At 29.6% G+C, this 17,399-nt stretch overlaps 1 protein-coding gene across 2 annotated transcripts in view; it reads left to right on the top strand.

Annotated features, from left to right (window-relative positions):
* Positions 1 to 17,023, top strand: part of LOC117175121 (mediator of RNA polymerase II transcription subunit 1) — a 37,813-nt gene extending 20,790 nt beyond the window's left edge. For both annotated transcript variants that reach the window (XM_033364696.1, XM_033364695.1), the window contains exons 7-8: positions 6,243 to 6,474; positions 12,331 to 17,023. In XM_033364696.1, coding sequence (XP_033220587.1) covers positions 6,243 to 6,474; positions 12,331 to 16,533 — 4,435 coding nt within the window. In that variant the 3' untranslated portion in view covers positions 16,534 to 17,023. The remainder of the gene's footprint in view (positions 1 to 6,242; positions 6,475 to 12,330) is intronic.
* Positions 17,024 to 17,399: the final 376 nt, after the last annotated feature.

Genomic DNA, 17,399 nt, shown 5'->3' with positions numbered 1-17,399 from the left:
GTTTTTTGGTAGAAAATTAATTTCAAAATGCACATTTTTGTTGAAAAAATTAAAGTATTCCAGTTAAATATTCAAAATTTTAGCTGAAAATTCATCTGTTTGGTTTCAAATTGAACTATTTCAGTTGAAGATTCATATTTTTTTTTTCAAAATTCATCACTTTGGTTGCAAATTGAACTATTTTATTTAAAATCCGTTTTTTTTTTGTTATTCAAAATTTATTTTATTTATATTTAATTTCAAAATATTTTTATAATAATATATTCTTAATTAAGGGATTTTATTAAATTTAAAATATTGTTTTACTCTAAAATATTCCATTTTTGACCTATTCAATTTTAAATTTTTTAATTGAAAAAAAGATTAATTATTGAATATTTAGCAATATTTGATTTTTTATTTAAGACAAGTAAATTGAAACCAAATTTTTAAAAGTAAAGAATCTTTAACTGAATTGTTTGACATGGAAAACCTGGAATCGTTAAAATTTTGGAAAATGCTTGATTTGTAAGTAAAATTTTTTAATTTGGATGTATAATTGACAAATGAACATTTGTAGAAAAAATTTGACTTATTTTAAGAGATATTTAGGAGTTTTAAAAAGATTAAAGAATATCATGCAAATATTAGAAAGTTTTTTCAAAATCTTCTAGAATCTTTTTTGAAAATTTTCTTTAAATCTTTGAAAAACTTTTTAAACATTCTCTTAAAATAATTTTTCAAAATGAAAAATTATTTTTAATTTTCCTAAGAATCTTAAGAAAATATGTTTATTCATTGGAAGCCTTTCATAATTCTTGAAAATAACCTATTTTTTTGTTTAAAATCTGCGAAAATCTACATTTTGTTTTATATTAGGCTATTATTTCAAGTTTTCCATTAAGTTTGAATCTTTTCAAAACTTCTACTTTCTAAAATTTGTAGGATTTCTGAAAATTGTAGACAAAATTCCATTCACTTCGACAGATTTTAAAATAAAATGTTGAAGCTTTCCAAGGATGTTTAAACTATTTAAAAAGAAAATAATTGAATTTTTAATTTAAAAAGTGTTCAGTTACATTTTTTTCAATTTTTCAATATTTCTTGTTTCTAGCATAAAATTCCTTAAAATTGGATAATTTTAAAGTTCATTGATTGATTTTTTAATTTAGAGCGTAAATTATTGAGCATTTGTATACAAAATTTTGTAATTAAAAACTTTGAAATTTTAATTTTAAAAGTTCAAAATTTAACAGTTCCACTTTGAGTGCTTTCATTTGCAGCTCAGTTTTTATTAGCTCAAGTGAAAATTTTTTAGCTTTAGTGTTCCATTTTTTAAATTTCATTGACCGTGAAAAGTGTTTTCGAACCGAAACAATTTTCGTAACTGAAAATGTAACTTCCCTTTTTTAAGATTGATCTTTTTTAGTTGAAAATTCTCCTTTTTCGATAAAAAAAAAATAACTTTCTTGGTTTGAAATTTCATTTTTGTTGGGTAAAAATGCATCCGTTTTGTGCAATTTTTGTTGTGCACAAGTCATATTGTTTCTTTAAAAATTCAATTTTCGTAGAGAAAATTCGTCTTTTGGCTTGAAGGTTCAACAATTTAGATAAATTTCATTTCTTTCTTGAGAGAAAAATGTTTGTTTGTGGAAAATTTGTCGTTTTGATCACAATTTTCGTTGGTATAAATATCATCTTTATTAGTTGGATTGATATTTTTTTCAATTATGACCGTGAATTAATTTTTTTACCGGGAATTTTATAAATTTTTAGAATAAATCCTAACTTTGATTATAACCGTTTTTTTAAATCATTAGTTTAATTTTTATCTTTTTCAATTATGATATACTATTTTTAATTTTTAAATAACTTCAAAATATTATATTTATAATTAAAGGTTTTTATTCAATTTCAAATATAATTTTATTCTAAAATATTCCATATTTAGAAGATTTCAATAAATAAAAAATAACTTAAAAATTATAAATAATTTAAACGAATTGTCTATGTGTACTGAAAAAGTTCGATCATTCATACACAAATTAGTGTGCAAATAGCCCAAGGCTTAATTTAAAACAAAATATAGATTTTAGCAGATTTAGAACAAAAAAATTCTTAAGCTTTTTAAGAATTTTGACTGGCTTCATAAGAAGAAAAACCATTTTCTACGAAAATTGAAAATCACTTTTTATTTTAATAAACTAATTTTAAGAGAATTCTTAAAAAGATTTGAAAAGATTTACAAAATTGTTAAACATGAATGTGGAAAATTTTAAGAAAATTACTTTAACTTGGCAGAATTAAAAAAAAAATTATTTTGAAAAGTGTAAAATAACATGTAGATGCTTCAATATTTTGGAACAAAGTTTCGAAGCATTTAAGGATTTTTAAAGTATTTAAAATAAAAATAATTCAACTTTTAATATGAACAGGAAATTTTCATTTTTTTACAAATTTATTGTTGGAACTGGAATTTAATCAGAATAATAATTCTGTCTGGGGACCGGGAATTTTCAAATTTTAACTAATTCCGAGCTAGTATTGGAAATTTTCGAAAGTGGAAAAAAAGTCCGAATTGAAACAGGAACTTTTTCCAAAAAAATTTAATTCTGAGTTGAAGTAGGACATTTTCAAATTTTTAACAATCCTGAGTTGAATTCCAAAAGAATTATGGTTTTTCTTGGAACAGGGAATTTAAAAATTAAAACAAATTCCGAGCTGGAACACGTAATTTGTTAAAATAATGAATTCTAATTTTAAGTTGAAACGGGATATTTTCGAAAAAAATTAAAATGATGAATATGAACAGAGAATTTTACAGAAAAATTCGAATACAGAATTTTCGAAAAAAATACATATTCTGGTTTTGAACAAGGCATTTTTCTAAAAGAATTAAATTTTTCTATTTGAACAGGGAATTTTCAATTTTTAGAAATTCCTGCAAATTTAAAAAAAATCCTTAAAATCTGGCCGGGTTTTTTTTTTGTTGCAATTTTGGAAATCTCTTAAAATCTTCAAATGTGTTGTGGGTATTTGAATCGAAATTTCGGTACAAATAGCCAAATTTTGTCCGTACACACATTTCATTTAAATTATTTAAAATCATTTCAAGTTCTAAATTAATTTGGAATCTTTTAAAAAATTTTAAATGTCTCTCAAAATTAATCTGATTTTTTGTTTATACAAATAAAAAGTGTTCAATTGTTATTTATAAATTCAAAGTTTAAGGAATTTTTTTTAATTTGCAGGATTTTCTAACAATTGTAGGACAAATTCAATTAATTTTAAAAATTGTTTAGAAGTTCTGAAAAAATTTCCAAAATAATTTGAAATTTGAAAAAATTAAAAAAAAACTTCTAGATCTCTTAAGGTGTTCAAATCAAATATAATATAATATTTCTTGAACCTAATCTAAATCTTTCAAGTCTATAATTTATTATTGGATACGTATAAATTATTCAGCAATTGAATACAAAATGTTTTGAGTATAAAAACTTTTAAAATTTCAATTTTAAAAGTTTAAAATTCAAGAGTTCCACTTCGAGTGCTTTAATTTGTTGTTTAGTTTTTATTACTTTACTTTTACTGTTTAGTAGAGTTCGATTTTTAAAATTTTATTGACCGGAGAAATGTTTGTGGTCCGGGAAATGACCGGGAATTTTTTTCTTCGATTAAAACAGTCGCCTTAGGTTTGAGCGAAATAGTTGAAGTTGCTATAAAAAAAATTTCTTAAAGTATTGCCTAAATATTCCACAAAAAGTTTTAAAATCTACCAAAAATCGTTGAATTTTCAAGCAAACCAGACGAATTCTCTACAGAACAGATAAATTTTCAATCTGAAAAAACTAATTTTCATAAAAAAAATGTGATAGTTGTTACTAAAAAAGCAAACATTTTATTTTAAAGTAAAAACAGTTGAATATAACCAAAAAAGACGAATTTTCAGCAAAATACTTGAATTATTGACTAAAACAGATTAATTTTCAACTATAGATTTGCATTTTTATCCAAACGATAGATTTTTTTTTAAAAAAGACGAAATTGTTAATAAGTTAAATACATTTTCTACCAAACAGTTAAATTTGGAATCTAGAATCTTCATTTTCTATCAAAAAGACGATTTGTAAAGAAAATACATGAATTTTCATCCAAATAGTTGAATTTTCTAATAAAGGAAATAAATTTTCAACAAAATGATTGAATCTTCAACGAAAACAGATTAATTTGCAACTATACACTTGCATTTTTAACAACAAAAAATAATTTTCTATATAAAAAAAAAATTAATTGCCAATAAAATACACATCTTTTCTACCAAATAGTAGAAATTTCAACCAAGAAATAATACTTTATTTAAAAATTTATTTGGTTTTTATTTAAACTTTTATTTATATATATATACTTTATTTACACTTAAGAAAAAAACTTTTTACCCGAAAAGATTAATTTTCAACAAAATGCATACATTTTTAACTAAATATTAACATTGTAAACAATTGATGTGATGTTCGTTCAAATTTTACTATCCTAATGTTCAGTTTATAATGTTTTAGTTTCCGAAATTCTACAACTAGATGAGATTAATTTTCAGCCAAAAATATAATTTTTCTTTCAAACAGTTAAATTTTCAACCCGAGAATATGGATTTGCAACAAAAAAGTTGATTCCTAATCAATCAGTTGAATTTTAAACAAAATAGTTCAATTTTCATGTAAAAAAGATTTAACCAAAAGAAAACGCGAAATTTCAAATAAAATTATGAATCTTGGACAAAAAAAAAGAACTTTTAAGAAAGTAGATGAACTTTCGATTAAGAAGTTGAATTTTTATTCTAAAATGATTGAGTTTAAATTAAAATAATGAATCTGAAAAAAATGAAGTAAAATTTATACCTAAAAAGACTAGCTTTTAACAAAACAAATTAATTTCAACGATAAAGAATGAATTTTGAACGAAATTGTTGATTTCTCAACGAAATAATTAAATTTTAAACCAATTTATAAAATTTTCAACCATGAAAGATGAATTTTTAAGAAAATTATTTTTCAGACAAGAAAGAAAAAAATCTCAACCACAACGTTGAATTTTCAAGACAAAAAGTCGAATTTTTGAGAAAATAGTTAAATTTTCATAAACACGAGCTTACAACAAATTAGTTACATTTTTAAAATGAGTTGAATTTTCAACCAAAAACTTTGATTTTTTATCCAAAAAGATGAATTTTCAAAAATATTGATCAATTTTTAACAAAATAGTTGAACTTTCAACTTTAAAAAAATGCATTTAAGAAAGAAAATCAGAATCAAGTTGTTGATTTATGAAGAAAAAAGACAAATTCTCAGTAAAACAGTTGAATTTTCGACTAAGAAGTATGACTTTAGCAACATTTTTTAATTTTCAGTAAAAAATTTATATCTTTGATTGAAAATTGTTTAAATTCGAGCTAAAAATACAGGTCTTCTACGAAACAGTTGAATTGTCAACAAAAAAAAAGTTAATTTTGAACCTAAGCAGATTAATTTTCATCAAGAAAATTAATTTTCTCTAGAAAAGACGAATTTTAAACTAAATACCACAATTATCAACTAATTAAAGTAGTTGAACTGTTAAGCCTAAAAAAAACATTTTTTACCAAAAGAGAGTAGTTTCATTTTTATTGGGGAGAATTAATTTGATTTAAAAAAATAATAATAATTGGCTACAAAGCTGTTTGTTTTTAAACAACATAGTTGAATTTTATAAAAAAATTGTCGATTTTTTCATAAAACAGATGAATTTTCAACTTGAGAGTATAAATTTTCAACAAAAAAGATAATTTACCGCCAATCAGTTAAATTGTCAATCAAATATTTACAATTTCATATGAAATTCTTGAATTGTCGAGCCGAAAGTGAGAATTTTCTAAAAGACAGTTGAAATATCAAGAAATATCAAGTTTCTATTACCTTTATTATATAATATATATTATGTTTTCGATATATATTATAAAACATGAAATATCAAGAAATATCAGTTTTTATTACCTCAATTGGAAAATTTTTATATATATTTTATATATAATTTGTATATATATTATTTATGTATAAATTATAATGTGTTTATAAAAAATTTTCCTTTTTTGTTTTATTTAAAAAAGTTTCTTTTGAACAAAATATTAAAATTTTCAGTTAAGGAAATTAATTTTTAATAACAACAACAAAACGAATTTATAATAATAAATAATAATAAATAAAATGTATGCATTATTTGTTGTTTTTTAGCACACCATCGTATGCTGCTCTAACCAGTACGAATTCATCGATACTACCAGCTTGCTTCGTTCTGAAATTGGCTAAAAAGATGCCAATGTGTTTGGAATTACTGCAGAAAATTCAAAAAGTTACCGAACTTGAATGCGCAGACGTTTCGGCCCCTCATCCTCTTTTAAGCATGATTGTTCAGCACACGAGTAATGGACAGTTGGATTGCCAAAACAACCGTGGTTTATATGTCGTAAGTATTTATATAATTCTCATTTTTCCCCCTTTCTCCATTTTTTTCCCTCTTTTTTTTTGTTGCCGCTGTTTGAAGAATTTTTCCGAAATGTCTCCAAATTTACAAAATTCTCCTAAAAGTCCTCTATTTTGAATGAGTTATTATAATAAAAAAAAGTCTTTTATAAACCCCTTTGACATATAAATGAGGTTCTATGCAATTTATCTATTAATAAAGATTAAGAATTTTCTGAACCATCAATTTAGTCAATCAGAATTTCCAAGTAAGTAGTTTTATTTGATGATAAAATTGATTTCTGAGTGTTTTTAAACATTATTGATAAAAGAAAAAATGTTGCTTGTAAATGTTAACATATTATAGTTTAGTAATAATAAGAAGAATAAAATAATGATAAATTTGAAAAAATTTTGAACCAAAAACTTGAAAGCTTTTTAAGAATTTTGAAATGTTTCAAGAGAATAAAACACTTTTCTTAAAATTCCTGAGGAAATTTAAAATTATTCAGGGTGGCCGCTGGACCAGGAGACCGGGAAATGACAGTGATTTTTTTTTTTGATCGGGAATTTTACAAATTTGTAAAAGAAAAATCTGTCCACGTTTAATTTAAAGAATTTTTAAATGCTTTCTTAAAGACTTGAACAAATAAAAAATAAAAGCCTTTGATGTTGAGAATTTTAGATAAAAAACATTTTTATTTAAGTAATACATTTTTTTTAATGTATCTGTACTTTAAGTAATAAAAATCGAACAAAAACGATTTGACAAATGATTTTAAATCAGTTCAAAATTGAAGAATTTTCAGATTTTAACGTTAAAACTTAAAAAAGAATCTAATTTTTTTCTTTTAGAAAAAATTTTCTAAAATTTACAGGATTTTCTGAAAATTGTAGAAAAAATTTAATTCATTTCGACAGATATTTAGAAGTTCTGAAAAAATTTCCAAAATAATTTTAAATTTAAAACAAATTTTTAAAAAAATTTCTCAAGATTTTGAAATAAAATTTTGAAGCTTCCGAAGGATGTTTATACTATTTAAAAAGAAAATATCTGGATTTCTAATTTAAGAAATGTTCAGTAAAAAAATTTTCAATTTTTAAATATTTGATGTTTCTAGCTTAAAATTCCTTAAAATTATATAAATTAAAAAATTTTAAAGTTCATTGATTGATTTTTTAATTTAGAGCATTGAAAATGATAACATGGATTTGTATTTTTTTATATTGAAAAAGTTTAGTATCTTTAATTTTATATGTGTAAATTATTGAGCATTTGAATACAGATTTTTTTAATTTATAACTTTTAAACTTCAATTTTACAAGTTTAGAATTCAAGTGTTCCGTTTTAAATGCTTTAATTTGTTGTTTATCGTTTATTTCAAAAAATATTTTAAATTTGACAAAATTTAAAACAACTTCTAGATTTCTCAAGGTTTTAAAATCAAATTTTAAAGCTTTTCAAGGATTCTTAAACTATTTGAAATGAAAATAATTTAACTTCGAATTTAAGAACTTTTAAATTGAAAAAAAATTAAAATTTTTGAAATTTTAATGTTTCTAGCCTAAAATAACTGAAAAATATAATTTTGAAAATTTTTAATATTCATTCATTGATTTTTTAATTCAGAGCATTGAAAATGCTAACATGGATTTATATTTTTTTATATTGCAAAATGTTAGCACCTTTAATTTTATACGCGCAAATTTCTGAGCATTTTAATACAGAATTTTTTATTTAAAACTTTTAAATTTCAATGTTAAAAGTTCAAAATTTAATAATTTCACTTTGAATGCTTTCATTTGCAGCTCAGTTTTTATTACCTTAAGTGGAAATTTTTTTAGCGGAAAAAACCGGGAATTTATTTCGTCGATTAAAACGGCCACCCTGTTATTTTTTATCCTACGAAATTTTTGTTTAGGGAATATTTGAAAAGATTTCAAATGGAATTTTTGAAATTTTGCAGATTAAATAAAATGTAGAAAAAATGCTAATTATTTAAAAAGATATTTAGAAGTTTTAAAATGCCCCCGCTTCCAAAACTCTTTGTGCAATCTTTGAAATCTTTTAAAAATCTTTGCGGAATATTTGAAATCTTTGGGAAATCATTTAATTATTTGTGAAATTTTAATGAAATCTTTAGATATCTTTGCGAAATATTTGAAATATCGAACGATATTAGTGAAATTATTGGAATATTGGCAAAATTCTTGGGAAATCATTGAAATCTCTGTGCACTTTTTGAAATCTATCTGAAATTCTTGTGAAATAATTGAAATCATTGTGAATTCTTTTATATCCATCCGAAATCTGCGAGATATTCGAAATTTCTGAAATCCTTAGAAAATCATTGAAAGCTTGGTGAAATCTTTCTGATATCTTTGGAAATTTGTACTAATTATTTGGTAATATTTTGTGAAATTACTGAAGTCATGTAAGGCTTTGTGAAATCTTTTTAATCTATCCGAAATCTTTGCGAGATATTTTTGAAATATCTGATAATATTTGTGAAATTATTGAAATCTTTTAAATCTATAAAAAATCTGCGAAATATTTGTGAAATTTTTTGTATCTTTGGGAAATCATAGAAATCTTTGTGCACTCTTGGAAATTCATCTGAAATCTTCACTTAATATTTCAGATTTTTGTGAAATCTTAGGGAAATCATTAAAAGCCTCATGAAATCTACGCCGATTGTATGGAATATGTTTTAAAATATTTGTGAAATTGTTGAAATCTTTGTGAAATATTTCGAAATTCATTTAAGTCTTTGTGAAATCTTTTTAATCTTTACGAAATATTTGTGAAATTTTTTTAATCTATGAGAATATATTCAAATCTTTTTGAAATCTTTGGAAATATTTGGTAATATTTGTGAACTTATTTAAATCTTTGTGAAATCTTTAACATCCACCCGAAATCTGCAAAATATTAAACAACTTTGCAAAATATTTGGTAATATTTATAAAATTATTGAAATGATTGAAGTCTTTGTAAAATCCTTAAAACCTTTGCGAGTTATTTGTGAAATCTTTGAAATATTTAGAAAAGCATTGAAATCCTTGAAAATCTTTGCAACATATTTAATAATATTTGTGAAATTATTGAAATCATTAAAGTCTTTGTGAAATCTTTGAACTCTATCTGAAATCTTTTCTAAATATTTGAAATCCTTGGAAAATACTTCTAAATAAAATCTTTTAGAAACTTTTGAGAAATATTAAAAATATTTTTAAAACATCGATGTATGGAAAATTTTTTGAAATCTTTAGAAAATCATTGAAATCCTTGGGAAATCTTTCTAATATCTTTGATAATCTTTTAAATATTTGGTAATATTTCTCAAATTATTGAAATCATTGAAGTCTTTGTGAAATCTTTTAGTCTATCCGAAATATTTGAAATCTTTAAAATCTTTAGAAAATCATTGACATTTTTTTGAAATCGTTGTGAAATCTCTGACATTTTTTCAAAATATTTTTAAAAATTGGTAATATTTGTGAAATTATTGAAATCATTGAAGTCTTAGTGAAATGTTTTAAGTCTATCCGAAATTTTTGAAATCTTTAAAATCCTTAGAAAATCAATGACATTTTTGTGAAATCTTTGTGAAATCTCTGACATTTTTTCAAAATATTTAAAAAATTGGTAATATTTGTGGAATTATGGAAGTCTTTGTGAAATATTTTAAGTCTATCCGAAATATTTGAAATCTTGAAAATCCTTAGAAAATCATTGACATTTTTGTGAAATCTTTGTGAAATCTCTGAGATTTTTTCAAAATATTTTTAAAAATTGGTAATATTTGTGAAATTATTGAAATCATTGGAGTCTTTGAGAAATATTTTAAGTCTATCCGAAATAATTGAAATCTTTAAAATCCTTAGAAAATCATTGACATTTTCGTGAAATCTTTGTGACATTTTGACAATTTCTGACATTTTTTCAAAGTATTTAAAAAAATTGGTACTATTTGTGAAATTATTGAAATCATTGAAGTCTTTGTGAAATATTTTGAGTCTATCCGAAATATTTGAAATCTTGAAAATCTTTAGAAAATTATTGACATTTTTGTGAAATCTTTGTGAAATCTCTGACATTTTTTCAAAATATTAAAAAAATTGGTAATATTTGTGGAATTACTGAAGTCTTTGTGAAATATTTTAAGTCTATCCGAAATATTTGAAATCTTGAAAATCCTTAGAAAATCATTGACATTTTTGTGAAATCTTTGTGAAATCTCTGACATTTTTTCAAAATATTTTTAAAAATTGGTAATATTTGTGAAATTATTGAAATCATTGAAGTCTTTGTGAAATATTTTAAGTCTATCCGAAATAATTGAAATCTTTAAAATCCTTAGAAAATCATTGACATTTTTGTGAAATCCTTGTGAAATCTCTGACATTTTTTCAAAATATTTAAAAAAATTGGTACTATTTGTGAAATTATTGAAGTCATCGAAGTCTTTGTGAAATTTTTTAAGTCTATCCGAAATATTTTCGTAATATTTGAAATATTTAAAATCCTCAGAAAATCATTGAAATTTTTGTGAAATATTTGTGAAATCTCTCTGATATTTTTTGAAAATATTAAAAATATTTGGTAATATTTGTGAAATTTTTGAAATCATTGAAGTCTTTGTGAAATGTTTGAAATCTTTGTTAAATCTTTCTGATATCTTTGGAAATCTTTCCAAAAGATTTGAAACATTTAGCAATATTAGAAATATTTGCTAATATTTATGAAATTATTGAAATCAGTGAAGTCGTGAAATGTTTCAAATTTATCCGAAATTTGTAAAATGTGTAGGAGATCTTTAGGAAATCATTGAAACCTTTGTGAAGTCCTTGATATCTATCTGTAATATTTTCCATGTGTTTATGAAATCTTTGAAAATATTTGTGAAATATTAAAAATATTTTTGAAATAACATAATATTTGTCAAATTATTGAAATCTTTTTAATCTATCCAAAATATGCGAAATATTTGTGAAATTCTTTAAATCATTGAAATTTTTTTTCACCCTTGGAAATCCATCTGAAATCTTAGCTAAATATCGCAAATCTTTGTTAAGACTTAAGGTATTCATTGAAATCTTTGTGGAATCTTTGCCAAATATTTGGAATATTTTAAAAATATTTGATAATATTTGTTAAATTATTGCAATCTTTTAAATCTATCCGAAATATTTGTGACATTTTTTAAAGTTTGTGAAATTATTTAAATCTTTTTCGAAATTTTGGAAAAATTTGCGAAATATTCAAAGTATTTTTGAAATTTTGAAAAAATTTGCGAAATATTCAAAATATTTTGGAAATTTTTGAAAATCTGCGAAACATTCAAAATATTTAAAAAATATTTGGTAATATTTGAGAAATCTTTGAGAAATCTTTGAGAAATTATTAAAGTCTGTGAAATCTTTTAAATATACCTGAAATATTTACGAAATTTATGAAATCTTTGTGAAATCATTGATATTTTTAGAAATATTTGTGAAATATTTAAAACAGTTTTGAAATATTAGGTAATATTAGTGAAATCCTTGGAAATCTTTGAAGTATTTTGTAAATATTCGTTAATATTTGTGAAAACTTTGGCAATATGAATTTTATACCCGTATTTGTTAGTATTTTGTATTAACTATTCATCATTTATTATTTAAGATCTATATAAAATTTGTTACACAGTTTAATATTATTATACTATGTAAAAATTGCGTCACTTATTACTATAAGTACCCTGTCCCCCACCTAGAAAAAAAGACTTGGTCAAATTCGGGAAATATTGAAAATAAAGTATTACAGCCACTCTGTTACAATTTGTAAATATTTATTTTGCAAATTGTCTAATTTCAGTCGTTGCCGGATCAACACCACTGTTATTTCATGACCGAGAACAAAGACATGGAGGGAGTCTTAGTTGGCAGTATCCCCTTCACTCATCCAGCTCACGTGCCACAAATCCTGGTGTTTCTTCGACAACAGGCCCTCTTCAACACTCTTATTTCGAGCTGCGTACGAGCCATGGCACGTCAGGATCCCGAGCACACAACCATCTTTGAAGTGAGCGCCCTCTCATGGCAATCGATATCCGTGAGTTTAGAGCATCCTTTCGAGGAAACAATGGCAACCGCCTTATTTGATCTTTCCGACATTTCCGCCCTGAAGTGTAAACTTTTCGGTGTTAGCATTGCAAACACCGAGCAAACACAGGACGTGGCTGCTACCGTCTTGCAAAGATGTCTCAGCATTCCGTTGACAATGAGAACTCTCATTAAAATTTGGGAGGGCCGTAGTTCAATAGGGAACAGTATAAGTGGCGGCGGGAACGGGAATTACAATATAAATCTGGGTCCAGGTCGCGATCAGAATGGCCACAATGGACCGGGAATACCCGACTTTGGCAGCGACGATGTGCAAATAAAACAAGAGCCGGGAACGATCAACGGTTCGGGAGCAGCTATTGGCAGACAGCAGCAAATGTCGCAGCAGCAATCACTTCAAAATCCACAACAGCAACAGCAGCAGCAACAACAACAACAACAGCAGCAGCAGTCTTTTTTAGATGCCGGAACGGAGAGTAGTATCGGTTTTCCGTCTTTTTCCGGCCAATCCGATACAAACACTACTGCTATGTTGAATCCTTTACAGTTGGGAGCGCTCCTCGGTCAAGCCAAGATGTCATCGAGTGCCTCGAATTTAACCAGTGAAAGATCGAAGAAATCGCGCAAGAGAAAAACGGCAGATGGTTCGTGGCGAAGTCCGAAGAGGAAAGCCGATGATTCCGGGGATATAATGTTGGAGAGTTCGAGTTCCGATTCCACGCCACTTGGTACACCAACGAGTAGTCGAGATAACATGAATGAAGCAAGAACCCCTACGCCAACTGCTGTTGGCTTGGGAAGTGGGATGGAAATTTCGAATATTGATTCATCCTCGGACATTCTGGGCACCGACAAGAGCTCGGATTACGACATGGAAACGGAAAATGAGGTGATGGAAGTGCACGAGGTGCAAAATGTGGACGAGCTCTTGAAGAAGGAACGAAAGTCGAAGAAGCGCGAGGAGAAGAAGAGTCCGACGAGCGCCTTTGAGGAGAGCAAAAGTTTAGTGCCGCCCTCTGTGAGCATTACTCCAATTTCTAGCAGTGGAATGGGACAGGCCACCAATTACAGTTCCGTCCTCACGGGAATGGGACTTGAGCGCAGACCTGGTATTGAAATAATACCGATCACGTCATCGCCGCAGGCGAGTCTGCCGAGTTCAATCACAATAACGCCAATTACAGGACCAACAACGAAAGCGGCGATGGACGAGCGGAGGGAACGAAAGAGTTCAAAAAACCGGTCAGGTACCGACGATGGGAAAAGTAAGCTGGAGAAGAAGAAGAAGAGAAAACGAGAGGAGAGTCCGATGGGTCCACCTGACAAGTACCCACCGAAACAGCAGCAACAGCAGCAGCAGCAACAGCAGCAGGACGCTCTCTCGAAGCCCGTCTCGGTAAGCATCAAACCAACAGAATCACCGCCCGGTTCACTCAGTTCTTCACGACCATCATCTCCAGCGACGACTTTGCGAAAATTTAGTGCCTCGCCAACGCACACGAGCCCTCTCGCCCTCGTCGGTAAATCCAGTCCAACTTTGAAGCAATCGTCGAGTAAACCGGCTCAAAGTCCAAAACATTCGCCAGTTTATAGCAGTCCGAAACATATGTCTGCGATGCCAGCGAGTGTGAGTCCTAAACACGGAACGTCTTCGCCGAAGCATGGGAGTTCGGGAAGTGCGGGAAAACCTAGTATGTCGGCTTTAAAATCGGCGGCGAGTTCACCATCGGGAAAGGGCGATGGGAGCAATTCATCAAAGTGTAAATCTTCATCTTCCTCGTCGAGCAAAGACTCATCTCGTGATAAAGACAGAAAAGCTTCGTTAGCCTTCAGCAGTTCTTCGGGACATCAAAGTCCGAAATCTAAATCATCGTGCGGAAAACCAAAGCAACTGGAGTCAATTTCGAGTGATTCTGGACAGCAGTCAGCACAGAGCGGCGGTTCTGGCTGTGGAAGTACGACGCCACCATCTGAGCTGAATAAATCTGCAACTGCTCAACAACAAGCGAGGAATCGAAAGGGTTCGCTGAGTGCGGTGATTGACAAGTTGAAAAATGCCCAGCATTGTACCGATGATGGTGGCAATGGTAGCTCTAAAGTGTCAGCTACAGGGTCTTCTAGTGGATCCTCTGGAACGAAGGAGAGGGGCATGACTTCCTCGAATAAAGTGGTTGAGGGAAAAAGTACGAATAAGAATCCTATGGATTCAAAGAATCCGGGAGAGTATATGGTGAAGCACAGCTCGGATGGTATGAAGATTACGATCAATAAAACCCGAACGAAGGATTCAAAGATGTCCACCTCGTCGTCATCAGGCAGTTCTGGAAATGGATCTCCTAAAACGCATACGGGTTTGAAGCCAGGTGTGAGTTCTGGACCAGCCTCCAAGAAACCGTCAACCCAGACTTCTCCAAAAGTGCATATTTCCTCCGCCATGACTTGTGGATCAGGCAGCAGTAACAAGATGATTTCCGGCAGTCAGAAATTTCCTGGTGTCATGAAATCTAGCTCCGGTTCGAATTTAACCTCCAGTGGCTCCATGAACAAAGGTCCGTCGATGAAGTCTTCCTCGTCGTCTTCCAACACTGGCTCGCCCAAGACGTCTAGCTCGGGGGCGACTGATCTCAGCCGTTCGCGGGACAAATCCCGATTTCCCAAGTCCAGCGAGAAAAGTATATTCAGCTCGAAGGGTACGGACATCAGGAAATCGAGTCCTGCGTCTCTTCGCGAGGAGTGCGAATCTGAGCGAGCCTTTAAACTCCTTGCTCACGCATCCATGTCGAGTCTGCAAAATCTTCCGGGCATTCCGCCCCAACTTTTGGCCGTCGAGGGCCTGATGAAGCAGCTGGATACCAACTTTCAAATACCGAAACTCTCGGCCCGAGCGAATGCCGACTCGGCTGAGAAAAGATCGTCGTCAGCCACCGAGAAACTGTCACAAATATCGGAATCAATATCAAAATCTGTGATGGACAGTAAAACCTCAGATCAGATGAGCAGGTCCTCACAACTAGGTTCTAATCCTATTGCAAACACGTCCAACGCGAAATCTGAGGAGTCCATGAATACACCGGTAAATTTTGGTACCAGTTCCAGTTCGATTTTACTCGCGCAGCAAGATTCTCATGACACTGACGTGCCCACGAATCTCTCGATGCAGTCGGACGAGAATCAATCGAAAGACTTGATCAATCGGCCCTTTCTAAACAGCTCGGCCGTGTCTGCCGACAGCATTAAAGATGACTCAGTGATGGTTGTGCTTCCAAAAATTAGTGACTCGCATTCGGCACCAGGAAAACAAGGCTATGGAGTTTCGGCTTCGGGAATCAACGTTTGCGATGGTGTCAATATTGGGGGCAGCAGTTCCGAAAGTTTGAACTTGAGCACAAAGCCCATGGATGCGTCAATGAACAAATATACGAAGTGCAGCGATGACAAGGAGTCCCAGCAGACCTTTCAAGTTTCAAATCTCGCATTGAGCGATCCGGGAACGACAATTTCGTCAATCGGGAGTTCAACAACGAGTTCCACGAAAGAAGGGGTTGCGGCGGTGGCGGCGGCGGCGGCGACGACCTTGCTGGATTTTTCCACGCCCAAGGATCCGCACAAGAGCTCGATATCGATGGTTTCGGAAAGGGCGCACATGAGGAGAAATACACCACCGCCTCCGCCGCCTCCTCCGCCTCCGCCACCGCCGCCTCCGCCACCTCCACCGCCCCAACAAGTCTCGCTGGCGGCAGTAAATCCATCGGCAGTGCCGGTTTTAACAGCGACAGCCCTGAACTCGTCGTCGTCGTCAGTGCCAAGTTTTCCCGCGAGTCCGTCGGTGAGCGTTCATATTGTAAAAAGTCCGGCGCCCTCGCCACGCGTTATTCCACCCTCGCCTCATTCAGCATCGCCCTGCATCACTGATGATGAGCTCATGGATGAGGCGTTGGTCGGTATGGGTAAATGAAGATTACTTAAATTTAGCCACTCAATTTCTTCCGTTAATTTTTTTTTTTTCGATACCTCTTTCATGGTTCCGTGTCTGGCCTCTGGCTTAGCCAGAAGTTTGAGATTTTGATGATGCAGGAATTTTTATTTTAAGGGTACATTCTAGTAACTGCCCTCGGAAAAAAATGCTATTTTTGTGAATTTTTTAGGAGATTATGCAGGATGTCCTGGAAATGGTTGAAAACCTGGACAAGTCCTTGCATTATTTTTTACCCGAAAAAATCTGGAAAAGCCCTTGAATTTTGCTCATGCAGGGTGGCCACTGGACCAGGAAATGATCGGAAATTTTTCTGAGACCGGGAAATGACAGTGAATTTATTTCTTGACCGGGAGTTTTACGAATTTTCAATAGAAAAATTTTCCCAAGTTTGATTTTAACAATTTTGTAAATAATTACAGTATAAAAAACTGAACAATATTATTGATTTGACAAAGCGATTCTAAATTCATTCAAAATTGGAGAATTTCCAGATTGTAATTGTTTGAATTCGAAAGTCTTAATACGAATTGAAATTAATATAATATCATTTATTCCAATAATTTTTTTTTAAATAACAATTTTAATTATCCAGCAGAAAAATACTTTTAATTCGACTTAATTTAATACAAATGTATGTAAAAGTAAACACTTTGAAACTGAATTGTTTCACATAGAACACTTTGAATCGGTAGAATTTCGAAGAGTTTTTCAACGTTTAACGTTACAGTTTGACTTGTTCTGTTTAAAAAATGTTTAATATTTAAGTGAAATTGTTAAATTTTGAGGTATGAATAGCAATTGTTTCTAAATTTTTTGGTTGAAATCACAAACTCTAATTTTTTCTA

The sequence above is a fragment of the Belonocnema kinseyi genome, chromosome 6 (genome assembly GCF_010883055.1).
Source record: "Belonocnema kinseyi isolate 2016_QV_RU_SX_M_011 chromosome 6, B_treatae_v1, whole genome shotgun sequence".
NCBI classification, from domain to species: Eukaryota; Metazoa; Arthropoda; class Insecta; order Hymenoptera; family Cynipidae; genus Belonocnema; species Belonocnema kinseyi.
Note: the sequence above shows the minus strand (reverse complement) of the source record. Positions and strands in the feature narration are given on the sequence as shown.